At 53.0% G+C, this 16,100-nt stretch overlaps 1 protein-coding gene and 1 long non-coding RNA gene across 7 annotated transcripts in view; one reads left to right on the forward strand and one right to left on the reverse strand.

Annotated features, from left to right (window-relative positions):
• Nucleotides 1–718: 718 nt before the first annotated feature.
• On the reverse strand, nt 719–3,305 carry LOC146757864 (uncharacterized). Its single transcript, XR_014935845.1, has 2 exons — nt 3,120–3,305; nt 719–1,427 (listed from the first exon to the last, which is right to left on the reverse strand). It is a non-coding gene; the product is annotated as an uncharacterized LOC146757864 (long non-coding RNA).
• NFATC2 (nuclear factor of activated T cells 2) overlaps nt 1,557–16,100 on the forward strand; it is a 77,615-nt gene continuing 63,071 nt past the window's right edge. Inside the window, exon 1 of one of the 6 annotated variants that reach the window (XM_085519843.1) lies at nt 1,557–1,816. Coding sequence is in view for 3 of the 6 variants with exons in the window: in XM_085519841.1 (XP_085375967.1) it covers nt 9,368–9,518 (151 nt within the window). In the remaining 3 variants the exon portion in view is untranslated. Of the gene's footprint in view, nt 1,817–8,905; nt 9,519–16,100 lie in introns of those variants that run through there. The other 5 variants (XM_085519842.1, XM_085519841.1, XM_085519845.1 and 2 more) reach the window with 5 other exon arrangements.

Genomic DNA, 16,100 nt, shown 5'->3' on the forward strand with positions numbered 1-16,100 from the left:
GCTGTGAAGGGAAATTTCCACGATGCAGCCCAAAGGGGAGAGTTGCAAACGATACTGCTGCTCAGAGAGCAGTGGGGCAATAGAGCTCATCCTCTGCAGGGTTTCCCTGGGAGCCCCCAGGTGTGTGTGCAGGAGGGATGCTCAGCCCCGTGGGGTGAATGCACTGTGGGACAGCGCTCCCCAGCACCCTCGGGGCTCAGTAGCAGCACACTGCATTTACAGGGTGCGGAGCTGGAGAAAGTATTTCCGCCCCTGCACGTCCAAAAATGACAAAGGCTAGGAAAGTGAGGTGCGCTGAGTTTCCCTGGCCTGCCTGCAGTTGCTAGCCTGCAAGACAACAAACTAGAGAAGCAGAAAGTTTGATTGTGATACCTCCTTCGAGTCGATTTTGGGACTCAGAGAGTGAAAAATGGAAACGGCGTACGGGTGCCAGCCAGCCCTCTGCGCAGCGCCGGCCAAGTCCCGCTGCAGTGACTCACTCCCCGCTGCTGCCCAGGGCTCCAGCTGACCCCAGCAGCCACCCCGGCTCCCAGCGCGGCTCGGCGGGGCTGAGCGGTGCTGTCGGTTCGGGAGCTCACGATCGCTTCTGGGGAGGGACACACGCGAACCCAGGCGCACGCAGGCACCGCACCGGCACCGAACCAAGAGGCAGATGCTCGTTAACGTGGCAATGAAAACTCTGTGTTGTAGGCAGCACATGGCTCGAGACATCTTTGACTTTATTTTCCTGTTTTCTTTTGCTTTATTTTCCTGTTTATACATAGTACGTGTAAACACACCCGCGTTGTCTTGGTTTCAGAGGCTTCCTTGGCTATTTCTTTCTTGCTGAGCTCCACGTGTATCAATGGAAAGCTGTGGGGTCGCTCCTCTCTCTTCTAAATGAATCCAAAAATAGAAGCAGAGAGGTCTGTGAAACACCACCAAACAAATTAGCCCCTATTTTTTTTTCTCTTTTCTGTTCGTCTTCTGTATAAAGACTTGAAGCAGCAGTAATTAGAAGCCAAAGCCTGTGCCAGTAATGAGATGGGTATTAATAGGGTGCTGGCAAATTTAAAAGACTTCAATATAAGCTTGGGACTCGAGTTCTCTCAATGATTTATTCAAAGGTAAAAGCAGCAGCAGCCTGAGCTCGTCTCTGCTGGGAAGAAGGAAAACTTCTGCACAGAAGCCCCGTTGCTTTGAAAGGCTTTGCAGTGCCTGCGAGTTTTGTTTAAAAAGCACACACTGGGATTTTTAACATCATCCATATTTCTTTCTTTCTCGCTCTCTAGCTTTCTGCTCAACAATTAAGTGCTTGTGCTGCAGACTGAGAAAGCCGCAGAGCTGCCTTGGCCCGGAGCTGGGAGACGTCATGGATTCCTGAGTGTGAAGTTTGCAGGAAAGCCCTCGGTTTGGGAGATGGAGGCGATCCAGGGGTTTCCATGGCACTGGGATAAACAGGAGGAAACAGTGAGGGAATCCCGTTATTTTACAGCATTCAAAGACTATAAACACTCGGAGCGGGGAAGGAAGTGGCCTTTCCCTCTCTAGTAACCCTCATCTCAGAGCAGAGAACTGACTTCACTTCAGGAACAAGCTCAGCCCAGTTCGGATCCCTCTTAGCACCTCCAAACGCTTACAGAGCAGGAGGGGTTCCCTGTGTCTGGGCAGCACTGGTCGATCATGGTTTAAAGAAGACTTTTTTCTTTTTTTTTTTTTAATACTGATACTTTTTTTTTTTTTTTTTTTTTTTTTTTTTAATTTAAGTTCCCAATGCAGAGAGAAACTGCCTGCAGGCTGCTTCATTACCACCACATCATGAGGTCTATGGATCAAGGTAGGGTCTCGCTGTGTCTGTGAGCTGTGTGTACGTCCCTGTGCCTTTCCCCTTCCCAGCACTGCGCCGCTCACCCCGCGGCCCCGGCGCTTCGTTCTGCCTCGGGCAGCGCGGACGAGCGGGCAGGGAGGGGGGTCGTGGCAGGAGGGTCCCTCGGGGACCGGCCGGGGTTTGGGTTCGGTTTGAAGGCGATACAAAGCTGTCTGGAAAAGCCTCCTTTAAACCTCAGCCAGGGAGGCTCTCCTCTTCCAAGCCATCACCCGAGGAGGCTCGCTGTCAAACCTCCGGGCCGCTTAACCCTTCCGCCCCCTGCCCGGGGCTGGATCTCAGGGCTCCGCAGGCGGCTTCCCCGGGTCCGCCGTCGGGCGGAGGCGGCGCTGCGCTCGGACGGGCGGCTCCGGGCAGCGCTGCGGTCGGGGGATGCGGGGGGACGCGGGCTCGGAGCTCCCCGGGAGCGGCCCCCGCTCGGGGCGAGTCGGCTCGAGGGCTCCGGAGATTCACGGGGGGACGCGCTCCGCTTCTCCGCCCTCGCCGCGGCGTCTCGGTGCCGGTGGAAGGAAGAGTTAAGCGCGGCGAGAGGAGGAGTCTGCGCCGCTGTCAGCGCCGGCGCCGGGGTCCGCTCGGTTCCCGAGCCGCTTCCGCCGAGATCCCCCCATCTCCTGGCGGGTCGGAGGCCGGGGGGCAGCGCGACACGCTCCGGCTTCGCCTGCAGCGGCGAGTGCAGCTGCGGGCACAGGGTGTGGGCGCGGTGCCGGGAGCGGCCGAACGTGGGGACGCGGAGAGGAGCGCGGGGCCGTGCGGGGGCTGCGGCCGTCGGGGAGCGAGTGTGCGGGCACAGCCGTGCTCGGAGCTCCCGGCAGCGGAGCCGGGCGCAGGACGCTCCGCGCTGGGAAAAGCCCCCGCCGCCCGCAGCCCGGCGCTCGTACGGAGCCGGCGATCCCAACGGGAGGCGCCGGCTGCTCCCCCGGCCCTGCAGCCCCCTGCCCGCTCGGCACCGCGCCCCGAGGGCCGGGCGGGGAGGGGAGCGCAGGTGAGTCGCTATTTTGGTAGCGAAGCTGCGCTAGGGGGCAGGAGGTGGAGGATGGAAGCGCTTTTCCGCCGACTCGTTCCATTTTCGATTCTGTCCCGCTCCGCCGCCGTCTGTGCCCGCTGCGCCCCGTGCGGGGTCGGGGATGCGAGGGAGGGACGCGGCCGCTGCCACGGGGCTGTGCTGGTAGGACTCGTAGTAGAAGCGATTTCCTTTTTTTCCTGCCTTAGGAAGCTTCCCAGACACCTGCCAAAATACACTCATTAATACACGCACCCGAAAGGGATCATCCGAGAACTCGGTAGAGCCAATGGAAAGGCGCTGACGGGCTTTGCACCGCCTTAGGATCAGGCCATCGCTTTGTCTCCTGGGTCCTCGGTTTTCTCCGGCCACAACTCCCTCTATCCTGAGCACCTCAGCTGCTCTTAGTCACTCTCACAACAACCCGGAGAACTTATTCTGCTGCAAAAGAGGAGGAAGGTGAAAGACGGGAGACTTTTTCTCCTAAGTAAGGTCATGCTCTCACCTGCCATAGGGAAGCCATGTACCTCAGCACAAGGCAGCGCTCTGGCAGCAGCTGCTGCTCTTTCTCCCATTATTGTGCAGGCACTTTCCCCAGCAGTTCCACTCCGCAGTGCCCTACAGTCACAGACTGAAACAAAAAGCACCGTGTTTTTTTCCAGATCCAATATCTGAGCGCCCAGCAGCCGCTCCAGCAGCGCAGCCACACGGCACAGCCCCGAGGTGCTCTGGGTTGCACTCCTGGGCACGGGCACCTATTTCTCCCTTAGGCAAAATTCCTGCTTCTGTCAGTGGCACGGCGGCAATGGGAGTGGAGTGTGACAGCAGCTCTCTGTTGTGTCAGTTCTGCTCACAACCCGTCCGTTAAGATACAGCGGCTTAAAAATGCTGGGAATAAATAGCACGTGGCACTTTCAGGATCAGGCTCTGGGTCCGGGAGGATTCCTGCATCCACAAAACAGTGCAGGAGTTTCATTAATGTTGGGTGTGTAAGAAAGTGTTAATAATTCTGGGCTCTAGCCCCATTTTACAATGAGAGCTGGCTCGGAGTGGGGAACGAAGGCTGTACGTGGCTGTTTGCAAAAGGATGGTGCTTCTCTGGCTGTGCTCCCCTGAGCTTCTGCAAATGTCAGCAGGACGGGGACACAGCAGAGGTTTGCATCAGGTGACCGAGTCCCTCTGTCATCCCGTTTTCCCACATTCCTCCTGCTCTGCCTCTCCAGGCAGCCCCTTCCCGTGTGCCAACACGCGTGGCGAGACGGTTACAGCAGCTCACAGCCAGTGAATCACCTCCGAGTCTCTCTTACGGGGCAGAAATCGCATTCACAGATGGGACACTGACATAATTGGAGCACTCTTTTATAACATTCCAATAGATATTCTAACTGAAATGTTTCATCATTCATTTTTTGGAAGCGGCCAAGGATAATAATATCCCAGAGCTTCTTTTCCACTACTGGCTTAATCTATTTTTTTAAACTATGATACGCGCATTCCTTTGGTTTGCACAGCAGACTTCAGAACTTAATGGGAACGTGGAGATATGAGCAATTTTTCCATCGTCCTTTCTTGCCAAACCGCTTTGAGCCTGAAATTGGGGGGTAATATCTCTGACTCAACCTGACCCCAAAATTGAATGGTTGTCTGTGCAAGTGCGTCCCTTACAGAAGTGCCGGAATATTTCCCCCCTTCCGCCGCCTCCCGTTCCTTTTTCTCTCCCAGCGCTCCCCGCACTTCAGGCTGAGCAGCTCATCCACTGCAGTCTGAGCTCATTTGAAAGCGCTTGGATAAAGTCCACGTGCAAGTCCTGGTTGCCTGCTAAATTTCTGATGTTTGCCACATGGACCGTCAGGACTCTTTGGTTTTTAAGACAGCACGGATTTGTATTTTCTCTGGGTTTCAGCTGCTGAAGTGCAGCATTTTGAATATACCCTTCTCCGGCTCTTGTTCTTTAGCGCTGTTTAATAGGAGTGTGCTGCAGTCGTACAGACCTGGTTACGTGTCGTGTGGTCCTCCCGACCATCAGCAGTCAGCACACTCTGAGAAGGGTGTCTGCATCTTCTTTCAACTCGGAACCTCATCCAACCACCCGCTCTACGGTGCAGGGAACACAGTGGGACGCTGTAAGGAGAAACTGGAACTCGGAAGCAGTTTACTGGATCTGCGGCAGATTTAAGCATTGAGAATTACGTTAAGCACTTTTTAAATCGTAGTTTGTATTACACTAAATGTATTCTTAGCTCTGTTTTTGGATTCCTCGTCCCCAAGTACCCAGGTAGTGCAGCAGTCACATACTTCTGAAGTTTATTAAGGCAAAGTGCTGCCAAGGGCAAACTCTCATCCAACTATGTGGAAAAGGAGTGCTTCCATTCTCCAGTTCCCTGAAATGGCAACACAGTGTATTTCCAGTTATGCTCTGTGCGGAGGCTGCTGCAAGTATACGTGGCTGCAATTTTTGTTACTGCTGCCAAGGACAGATTTTGCTTAACTCCTTGAAACACCTTTCTGGCTCATGAGAGCAGTGTTATAGAAAACCAGGAGCTGCTGCTGTGTCCCAGAGCTCTGCTGTGGGCATCAGGAGCTCGGGAGGGGGGAAAGGGGGGTTGGGGGCTGCACTGCTTGTGAGAGCACTGAAGGGAGCAAAAAATGGAGGAGCTTTATGGGGAGGAAGTGTTTCTCATGTGGAAAAAACAGAGTTAGGGAAAGCAAGTAGTATTTCCAGTCCCTTCATGCTGCATTCTAGCCTTTCTCTCCAGTCTTAATGGATAACAAGCATTAGGAAGCATTTGTCACATTGTTTGGGTTTTTCCTCTGATTTGGAGTGGCTGGATGCCTTTTCTGAGTGCACATATTGAGCGGAAGAGCCCACAGTTTGCTTCAGCATTGTAGTTTTCCTGCCTTTTCTTCACTGTAAATTATTAATGGCTAAGTATCTGTAAGTCTTGTAGCTGTAGCAGCTCAAACACCCTTTTCTAACTGTTGGCTTAAGAACATGTTTGGGGTTTAAGTTAAACTCAGTCCTCAGAGTTCTCCAGAAGCTGCAGCTGTCACTCAAGCTGCACACTGCAGCTGCTTGCACCCACTGATGGCTGGTTTTGTGCATTTCCATTTAGGCCAGATCTGCACTTTGTGGATTTAGAACACTTCTGTTCTAACGGTACGTTGGTAGGTTCCAGCACAGCCCATGGGGTGCAGCACTGCAACTCACACCCCTGCACACTGGAAGCCTGTGGGAGCTGTTACTCCCATATGACCGATGTCCTCACGTGCCCTGTGCACACAGGGGAAGCCACACGGCGATGTGCCCGGTGGCTGCAGCTCCCTGACATCTGTCATGTTGTCTGCTGGGCAGAAGAGCCGACTCCTACAAACTGAGCTAATCCCTGCATTTCTCCAACACTTCCCTCACTGCTGTCTTGTCACCCCAATTCCTCGCCAGTGTCAGAATTTACGATTCGATGAATTAGCAGCGAAGCTATTTCGCATGACATGGTCCTCTTGGAAAGCAAAAGGTACATTTTCCATTTGTTGAGTATTACTAATTCTAGGAGTAGCTGAGGATAACTTCGAAACTGTACATTCTTAATGGGTTGCAGACGAGCCAGGCAACATAGGATAAAGGATCGAGACTGAGCAGAAGATGGGGTCATTTCCCCATGCTCTCTGCCAGTCATCCATATCTTAATTTGAAAGGCCAATGTTATCGTTTGTGTCTTTTCCTTTTGTGGCTAATATAAATGATGTTATCCACTCGTGCTCCATGTGTTGTGAGCTGGAAGGCTGACAGCTCCCTTTAGAGCTAAGCCAAGATCAGCAAGTATATTTGGTTTTTCTAACAAATTTCACATAGAACAGCCAATGATAAAAGGTTAACGCTCCAGCAAATGGTAAGCATCATTTCAGAACAGATAAATAAATACGCCAATTTAATATATTTTGTTCTTCAAATTTAAACACTGGGGAACGAGTGGAGCCCTCAGACTCAGCAGCCCACGCTCCCTGCGGGGCCGCTCCCTGCGCACGTTCCTGAGGGCAGGAGCTCAGCCCCAGCTGCAGCTTTCTGGGGGGGCCCAGCTCTGGGTCCCAGTAGCCGTGACCGCTAATCACCGGCTGCGCAGGCTTCCCTGGCTGCACCCGGCGGCAGCGCAGCCCATTCCTGGCCGAAGCAGACAGTAAGGAACTCCAGAGCGCGAGTGCCTCGTGTAGCGTTAGGAATCGCTGCAGCAGATGAGGTAGACTTTAACTGTGGTCTCCAGCTCAACCGCAGAGAGACACTGGATCCTTTTCAGCAGAGCGCCGGCAGTCCCCGCTGCAGGCAGGGAGCCACGCGGGCGGGAGGAGCCGCACACGGCGCAGGAGATGCACACAGCCCTGGGCTTTGCACACTGCTTACACACACACACACACACACACACATACACACACACACATATGTGTACATACAGCTGCACGCTGACCGTGCAGAACCCCACTCCTTGCTGATCCTGGCTGCTGTGCGGGAGGTTCAGACAGCGTGATGTGAGAACGCAGTTGTATTACTGGGTACATTATACATTCATGAGAAAAACAAAAACCAACTCTCTTTTAGTCTCTGCTGAGTTAAAATACGGCACTGATTGCAGTGACATCCCTCACTAGTCTGCTGGCTGTGAATGGGGAATAATGGCTTCTCTCTAAATCACGCTCCAGTGGCACATGTGTAGACAGAATATACCAGTAGGGTTCCTTGCTATTTCCAGCTAACTGTCTCCTCCTGTAGAGGTCCCAGTATAAACTGCAGCACAGCAGGTCTGTGGGATCACCTGCCCCTCTGGAAGGTTGCTTCCCCTATCCCTAACCACATTCAAGTAAAGAATTAATGTCACTAAGGCCTGATTTCCCACAGCTGTGCCCTTGCAACAGAGAGCCTCGTGCAGTGTTTGCAGTCACCAATAGGTGCCCCTAACACATCCCAGAGCTGCTGGCACGAGGTTTGCTGAGCCCTGCAGCTCAGTGGAGGAACTGGTTTTAAATAGCAGGAAAAGCCCAGTTCTGGTGCTCTGAACCAGAGGATGGAGAAAAACAGTGTGGTGAGGAGGTCATTCCTTGGCTGCCATATTACTGATAAAGGGGACAGGTTACAAACCTACATGCTATTGATGCATTCTACGACTCTGTGCTGAGATCCTGGCTGATGTGCACCATGTAAAAGGCTTTTGGTGAGCTTAGCCAGCAGCTTGGGGTCAGATTTGTAATGCAGTTGATGTTGTCCTGCTAACAGGCTTAGCAAATACAAACAGGTTGAAGTAAATATTAATACACTTTTCTAATGATCTCAGTCCATCTGCCTTTGCCCTTCTACTCTGCCCAGACTGAGAGCATTTCTCAAACCTACAGACCCAATGACAGCAATGTGCACACCAGTGAAGGGGACCATACAGCCAGGTAAGCAAGGGAAGAAAGTCCTCTGACCACAGGTGCTGCAATCACACAAATTTAGGATCTCCAGGTGAAGACACCACTGGTGGCAGCAGCTGTTGGAGGGCAGGGGGCTGCAGGCAGGCGGAGCCAGCACGTGGGGCAACGGCTGCAGAAAGTGCAGATGAATGAGGCAATGTGGTGGAGGCGGCCAAGGGGCAGCAGGATGGCTGGCAGTGCTGGCAGTGTGGTCAGTGGGGAATGTAGGGGTAACTGGTTGGTGAAATACTTTTTGTGAGCAGGGCAGGGAAAGAACAGAGGCCTTGTGCAGGGTGAGCTTCGTGTTTCTATGGGTGTCCCAGTTAAGAGAGGTTGACCTGTGAGAGCAGGAGATGTGCCTGCTGGTGCCTTGCAGAGAGATGAGGGAGCACATGGCATGGGACACAAAGCACCTGGAGAAGGCAAGGGCAGCACCTGGGCTCCTGGAGCTGCTGCAGGCTCCACCAGCGTGAACTGATGGCTGGAGTGGGGGAGGCTGTGAGTGGAACACGAGGCAGTGCTCAGCGTAGAGCAACGGTGCAGAGGGTGGTTCACCCCGTGGGAGTTCAGTGGGACTTCCCGAGGTGCCCCACACCACCGCTACTGCCAGCACTGTGCGAGCCCATCGAAAACCCCCACAACCCTGCGCTTCCCTTTCCCGTTTCACTTCCCCCGCTCCTCTAGCATCCTCTCGCAGCAGCCACCCTTTCCCCGGGGCTGGGGCCGGTACGGGCCGGGCAGGGCAGGGCTCCTCCTCCCCGGGGGCGGCTCCGGGCTGCAGGTGGCTGCTCGGGAGCAGGAAGCTGCTACCGTTCGACTCCCGATCCCCCTCGCGTGCGACCGCCGTCGGGGCAGCGGATCCGGCCTCAGCGATCCCTGGAAGACCTTATTATTTTTGTTTGTTTGTTTTCTGCCTATTTTCTCTCCCCGTTTTTTTTTCCCCTGACTCCTCTCCACTTGCACTTGGAAGGATAGCTCCGGTTCCCATCGCCCTTCGTGCTCCTGTAGCAGCAGGCCAGCTCCGATCGAGCCTCCCGCCCCGCCGCTGCCCGCCGGGGGTGGCCGCGATGAGCGCCGCTGCGCAAACTGCGGAGCCCGACCCGCAGGACGGGACCCCCGGGCACTGCCCCGGCCCCGGCCCGGCCCGGGACGGCAGCCCGCAGGAGGAGTTTGATTTCTCTATTCTCTTCGACTACGACTACCTGAAGCCGATCGAAGGTTGGTGAGGAGCAGCCTCGCCCCGACGGGGCCCCGCTGCCGGGGCCGGGCGCTGCCTGCGGCCGCTCGGGAGTCCCCGAGGCGCTGCCGTCCCCCCGCGGGGTCGGCCTTGGGCAGGAGCCCGGACCGCGGCACGGGACTCGAGGGGCGTCGCGGTGCCGCAGTTGGCACCTGCGGGCGGTGGCTGCCCCGAGCCCGGCAGGTTGACCGAGCGTCCGCGAGCGGCCGGGGGATGAATTTCTTATGAGTTACAAAAGTGGTGCACGTGGGACATTGAGCCCAGCGGTGAGAGACGAAGCACAAGCGCTCGGCTCCGTTAGTCTCCTTGTGAGCGTCGTCGTCGTGCTAGCGGGTGTGCTGGGAGCTGGTGCAAGGCAGAGCACGACCTGGGGGGGCAGGCAGCTCCTGCTCCGGGTTCAAACACCGTGCACTTCAGCCTAAAAACAAGAAAAGTCAGCCTGTTCTACTTCCCTGAGCTGATGCAAGTCTGTGGTGCTACCAGCACTGATGTGTTCCCTGACTTCCTAAATGATAATTGTAACTGTCAATGGCACTAAAAAGTAGTGTTTCCTATCCCATGAAATGCAGGTTTGTGGGAAGCAGACAAAGCCAAATGAGGCAGGGCCCAGGGGATGGATGGCCAGGAGGTCGTTTCTAAGATACGTTGGTTGTAGTTCTGCAGAGCTGAGGAGGTGTTTTGTGAGGGCGTTTGTGGAAGGAGGCCAGTAGGTCTGAGCTGGGGTGTCCTTGGTGAAGTGAAGAGTCCATCACTCACCTGTTCACACACACACACTGCCAGCAGGGCAGCTGGGCAAGGGTGGGTGATGGCAGCAGGTGTACAAAGCTGGATGTTGTTTCGAGGTTCATTGTAGATCAAACTGTACTGAAAGAAATCCACGATGGGAAGAGGTCAGAAATATTAATGGAAATACATTCAGTCTCTGTGAAAGCTTCAGATATTGGGTTTTTTTGTTTGTTTTTTGGTTTTTTTTTCATGACTTCTTTCTTCAGTGCAGCGTCCTGCTGTGGGGCACGAAGGGGGAAGTTCTGCAGCACATAATAGTGCGTAGGTGGGGGGTAGAAAGTTTTAATCTTCTCAACCGCATAAATGCGGAGCAGCGTGTGCTTGTAGTAGAAGTCACTTCCTTCTTGAGCCCTGCTTTCTCCCCATCTGAATGGCTGCAAACCATAATTAGTAGTAATTTTGTTTGTTCCAAAGATGGAAATCATTAGCATAAAAAAAGAAAGATCACAACCATATATACCAGCATTGTAATCTGGAGAGCATTCTTTCTCGCTTTGAAAAGCACCAGGCAAAGTCTGTAAGCAATCCAGTGTACATCCGTGACCTTTCATGTACAAAAGATTAAAGCGTGTTTACACGAGAACAGAAAATGTTCAAATTTTGGGGAAGGGCTTTTTGTCCACATGCTGGTGGTAAATGATGCTCGTTGTTCATGTGAGATTCTGGCCCCGTCTGAACTGCGGTTGGGAAAACAAGTCCTTTCTGTGGAGGATTCAAAACGCACCCAAAGCCACAGGAGCATCCGATGGCAGCGCTGCAGCCTCCTTCCCGCATTCAGGGCCCGTCTGAGCGGCCCCAATTTCCTCCGAATCCAGGCAGCTCCACCCCCCTCGCAGCTCCTGCAATAACAAATCTCTGCAAACAGGCTCAAAGCCTTTTTTTAAAGAAACAACGGGAACCGTGAGGCTCTGGGGGTGGGTCGGGGGAAGAAAGCACTGCTGGTGGGTGTTACCAAAGCTGTGATTTGATTGTATCCGCTTAAGCTGATGTTTTCAAAGTAGGATCTGTACCACAACTTGTTGTCATGGGAATGCCAGAAATATTCTTACTGAAAGCCGCTGGCGTTCAGGAGTGCTGATGTGTGCCTGAGACAACAGGAACAGGGACCGCTATAAAAGCAACAGGGGAAAAAGAGTCAGTAAAAACCCTACGGTCAATATTATTAATATTAGATATTCCTCATTAAGCCAGCTGTTTCCATAAGCAGGAGCCTTGTACCCTGTGCCATTTTCCGTGTGCCTTTTCCTGTCCTTGCCAGACATGGTTTAGACATCTGCTGTGCTCCCCAGGCAGGAGGGATGGGGATGGGGACAGATGTGCTGCTGGAGCTGTGGGGCCGCTCTCCCGGCTGATGGGGGCTCGTAGTTTCACTTGGGCGAGGAAGATGCTTTCTCTCCTGTCAGAGAATGAGTTAGATTTGTTGAGCCATGGATGGGGTGATGCATGGGATGAGAGCTAAACTGGCGTGTTGTTTGTTGACCTGAGGTTACTGTGGGATGATCCTCTGAGTGGAGTTTTGAGATTTAAAGTTCGAACAAAACCCACGTTACAATGAGGCTCCAGGGCAGCAGGTGAGAGCAGCAGCTGGGTGCTTTCCTCACAGGACCCAGCCCTGTAGCTCAGCTGTGCTGTTACATGTTGCAATAAGGATCTATGAGGAAGCGGCTGTGTGTGTATCATAAATGGAGGGGAAGTAGGGAATGTTTGTAAACGTTACTGTTCTTCGGAATGCTTGTTAGTGCATAGACAGCCCCAGGGATTGCCACATCTGGGAGGTGTCAGACCCTGGGTAGGTGTCTGCCTCACTCCTTTTCTCCTCAGTTCGAAGCTGTCAGAAGCAGAAGAAGCACTTGCAGCTCGGTGCTGCACCTGGCTTGGCAAGGCAGGACACGATGTTCTGCAGCAGCCCCACAGCAAGGAAACAAATGTGCACATGTAGCAGAGAATACCAGATTTCGCTCAGGAAACCAACTTTCACTTTGAGCTTCCAAGCAGTCAGCTGAACTGCAGGATGCTCAGCTTTTGGAAAATGCCACAGTCTTGGCAGTGTCCCTTCGAAATGACAATATGCAGCTTAAGAACTTTTGGACTCTTGTACGAATAAGTAACTCCATTTAAATCACAGGAGATGCGCTGCTGCAAATGGATGAGGACAAAGCTGTGCTTCTCCCCTGAGCTCCCCCATCCCACACACAGCTGCTGTCCACAGCTTTTCTTAGGTGATGAGTGGAATGCAGTTACTCTGACGGTCTGTTAATCCTTGGTTTCACGCTAATTGGGAGGGTACTTGGATGACATGACAGAATGGCTTTGAGGCTGCTGCCTTGTGTTAAAAAACGTGGCAGAGGATGGGCTATTGCCACCCTGCATGCACACACCGGGACTCAGAGACACCTCGGGCCAGCAGGTCCTACCACTGTGAAAAGGTGAAATCCTTTGGAACTTCGGTCTGCTGATCTATTCCACCTGTGTTTTAACTCTCCTTGTTAATTGCATCTGATGAGAGCACCTGGGGAGACTGTGGGGGGAGGCGGGGCCAGGTGCTGAGTAGTTGAGCTGCTGGTAGCAGTCGTGTGTCTGTGGCGTCTGGTGTGCTGTTTATTTATTGCATGGGAGCAAGCAGAGCCCTGCTTTCTTTTCCTATTGTGAGAGGAGGAAAGATCGTCCTTTGAACAGTGCTTAAAGACTGCGGGGCAGAGCAGGAGCTCTGGAGTCAGTGTGGATGCAGTGCTGTGGGGTTTGGAGCATCCCAAGCAGGGCTGGGACTCGCTGAGCCGTGGGGTACCACAGGGGGTGTGACGGTTTGTGTAGCTTGGATGTGAAGCTTTCTTTAAACTCCCTTTAAACGGCGTTTTGTTGGTGAATCAGTGGGTGATTCAGCAGCAGAAGCAAAGGCTGAGAAGTGCCCAGGGGATGGGAGGTGGGGAAGCACTGTAATTACATGTGTGGCACAGAGGTCCCACAGGAGCTGGGTCGCTCCCTGTGACGTCTTCCCACCCGTGGTCAAAAAGCTGTGCAGGAGGAGCTTGGTGTGTATGCTGGGTTGCAGGGGTGGATGAATCCTTGGAGATGGCAGAACTTGGGGTACAAAGCTGCACATCCAGAGTTTCCACGTGATGATTTTAAAGCTACTTCTGATCTTGCAAAACAATGCTGTTAGGTCTCTTGGTCCTAAGTCCTCTTGGAGGGGATGCAATGGCCCCTCACCTCCTGCTGGGGGGCAGTGGGGTTGCTGTCTGTCACCTCTGGGTGGTGGTTTGCTGCCCTCTGCTCCTGGGGGCAGCTTTTCCTCCCCACCTTGTGGAGCTGCATAGGCGCTGCTGCCTCCCTGGGGCCGTGTGCCTGGAGGCAGTGCCCTGCCCTGGGCTGCTGCACGTTCATGCTGGTGCTGGGAAGGCAGAGGGGAACATGTGGGTCCCACAGCTCAGGCTGCTCAGTGCCTTGGCAGTGAGCTGAGCAGCCAGCCCTGCTCCTGCTGAGGCACAAACAAAAACTTCTACTGATTTCAGCAGCAGAATTCTATTTCTGGAATGCAGTGCTTGCTGCTTTGCCCAGCCCCCCCCCCCCTCCCTCCCGGTGAAGTCAGTGTTGCACTGTAGCATCACAGGCGTGGGCAGCAGTGCCTGGGACAGTGACTTCACTGCAGCTCTGAAGGCACGCAGGGCCTGGAGCAGTCCCAGAAAACCCTCATCCTGTGGGGACTGGAGCCCTGGTGCTGAGCCTCAGCCCCGTGCAGCCTTTCTGCTGTCTGCAGCTCAATCCCAGCCCAGTGCTGCTGTATCGATAACTTGGTGGTGGGGCAGCAGAGCAATGTTTTTGCTCTGAGGAAGGCTGTGGGTGTTGTCTGCTTGGCACACGGTGCCTGCTGTGCAGTGTGAGCAATCTGGCTTTGCGTGGCCGTGAAGTGCTGCAGTGCTGTGAGGAATGCCGTGTGGAGGCATGGTTCGTGTTGCAGCTTGTGGTGTGCATAAGTGGGGTTATTATCATCTGGAGCATGGATCCTCCTTGGGATGGTGAATGTGAAGGGTGAAAGTGCTCGTTTAGATGCAGTATTTCAGTGAAAAGCAAAACTAAAGTCATCTGAAGGCTGATTTTTAATGAACATAAAGGGGGGGAGGGTGGTGTGCCAATCTCAACACACCAGATTCAGTGCTTGGCACGAGTTGTGAGGAGCTGCAGTGTTGTGCTGCCCAGCAGCTGTGGCACAGATAAGGAGCAGATATGTGGGGCAGCTGCTGCTGGAGGTGCACTGTATGGGGAGCCAGGCCAGCCCTGTTCCTTGGCTGAAGCTGTGATGGTGGTGTGAATCCCATCTCCAGCCTTGCTCTGTTTGGTGCTAATTTTGCTTTTCTGCCTTAATTTAAATCCAAATGATTCTTCTGAAAGCAGTGGGAGTGATGTTTTGTGTGACTGCCAAGAGGTGTGCTGCTCTACTGAGCCCTAAGGAGGGGTGAGCCGCACCAATATGGGTATGATGCAACAGAATTTGGGTGATGTGAGTGACACGTGAATTCCCACGAGTGAGATAATGGTACTGAGAAATACGTGGCTCCAAGTTCAGTTACTCACTGCTTCTTCTCTGATCCCCAAGGAGCGATGGGCCAAGACTAAGTGCCAGAGGGAACCTTAAGAGCTCTGCCAACTGGACTCCCCAGTCATCTCTCTCTGGTTCTATCCCATGTGGATGCTGTGTGTGGCTCTAGTTGGTGTTTTTCAATTAGCACTATGCTCAGCAGTTCCTGGTAAATTGCTCTTTAAATGGTTTCCTCCAGGTTGTTTCTCCAGCACTGACGAGTCCCATACTTGGGAAACACATTCACTTTGGAGGGGAAAACGGGGCTTATCATCAAAAAGTAGAGTTGGCTTTAACTTTTTTTTTTACATTACAAACCCATCTGTGGAGGGTTTTGCTTTCATGTTCAGAAGAATTCAATAGTGAAAGCTAACAGAAAACCCCTGAAATTAAATCACAGTCGCTGTGTGTAGAAGCATCAATTTGGGCTTATCTGCTTTTGCACAAAGTGCAGTTGTCTCTGACCTGGCTCTGTGTGCAATGTGCTGCTCATGGGAATTGCTCCATCGTGTTGGGTGGGAGGCGGAGAAGATGTTGGAGTGGTTACTTGGATAATTCAGTGAAGCACTCCTTATGTGGCACACGTTCTGATTTCTGATCACCCGGTGCTTTCCTGTGCAAAACTTGTCACTGAAACTCACTGAGGTGATAAGGAGCCAAACAACTGGCTTCTTATTTTGAGAACCTGAACTCAGCATTGGTTTCGTGAAGCCTTTTACTTTGGCTGGGATTTGATGTGTAAGAAATATTTTTCTCTCTATCGAAAGCTGTTCCTCAACGTTTTGGTTTTATGTAGGCTCACTTGGAAGTGGTTTCATGATGTGATGGTCTCACTCCAGCTCACAGCTGATAAAAGTTGATCAGAATTGCAGTACCCCAATTAGTGCTAATGGGTGTGGTTGTCCAAATGGATAGGAAGGCCAGCAGGGAGGTTGATGTGTTGTGTACCCCTCCAGGTGACCCCTCTAGCTCAGGGCTCGGGTTGTGGGAGTCCACGGAGCAGCATGGAGGTGTTGGCAATGCTTCTGTCCATGCCTCATCTGCTCTTGAGCTTCTCTGGCTGTTAATCCAGTAACTTTCACAAGTATTAATTGCAGTTAAAAATAATTAAACAAATATTTACCTAATATCTGATCACAAGCAGTATATAAATATGCATATTTTTAATCCGTGATTGCTCAGCTTCTGTAATAATATTTATAGT

The sequence above is a fragment of the Coturnix japonica genome, chromosome 19, assembly GCF_054131305.1.
Source record: "Coturnix japonica strain WE chromosome 19, WE-NBRP24, whole genome shotgun sequence".
Lineage (NCBI taxonomy): Eukaryota > Metazoa > Chordata > Aves > Galliformes > Phasianidae > Coturnix > Coturnix japonica.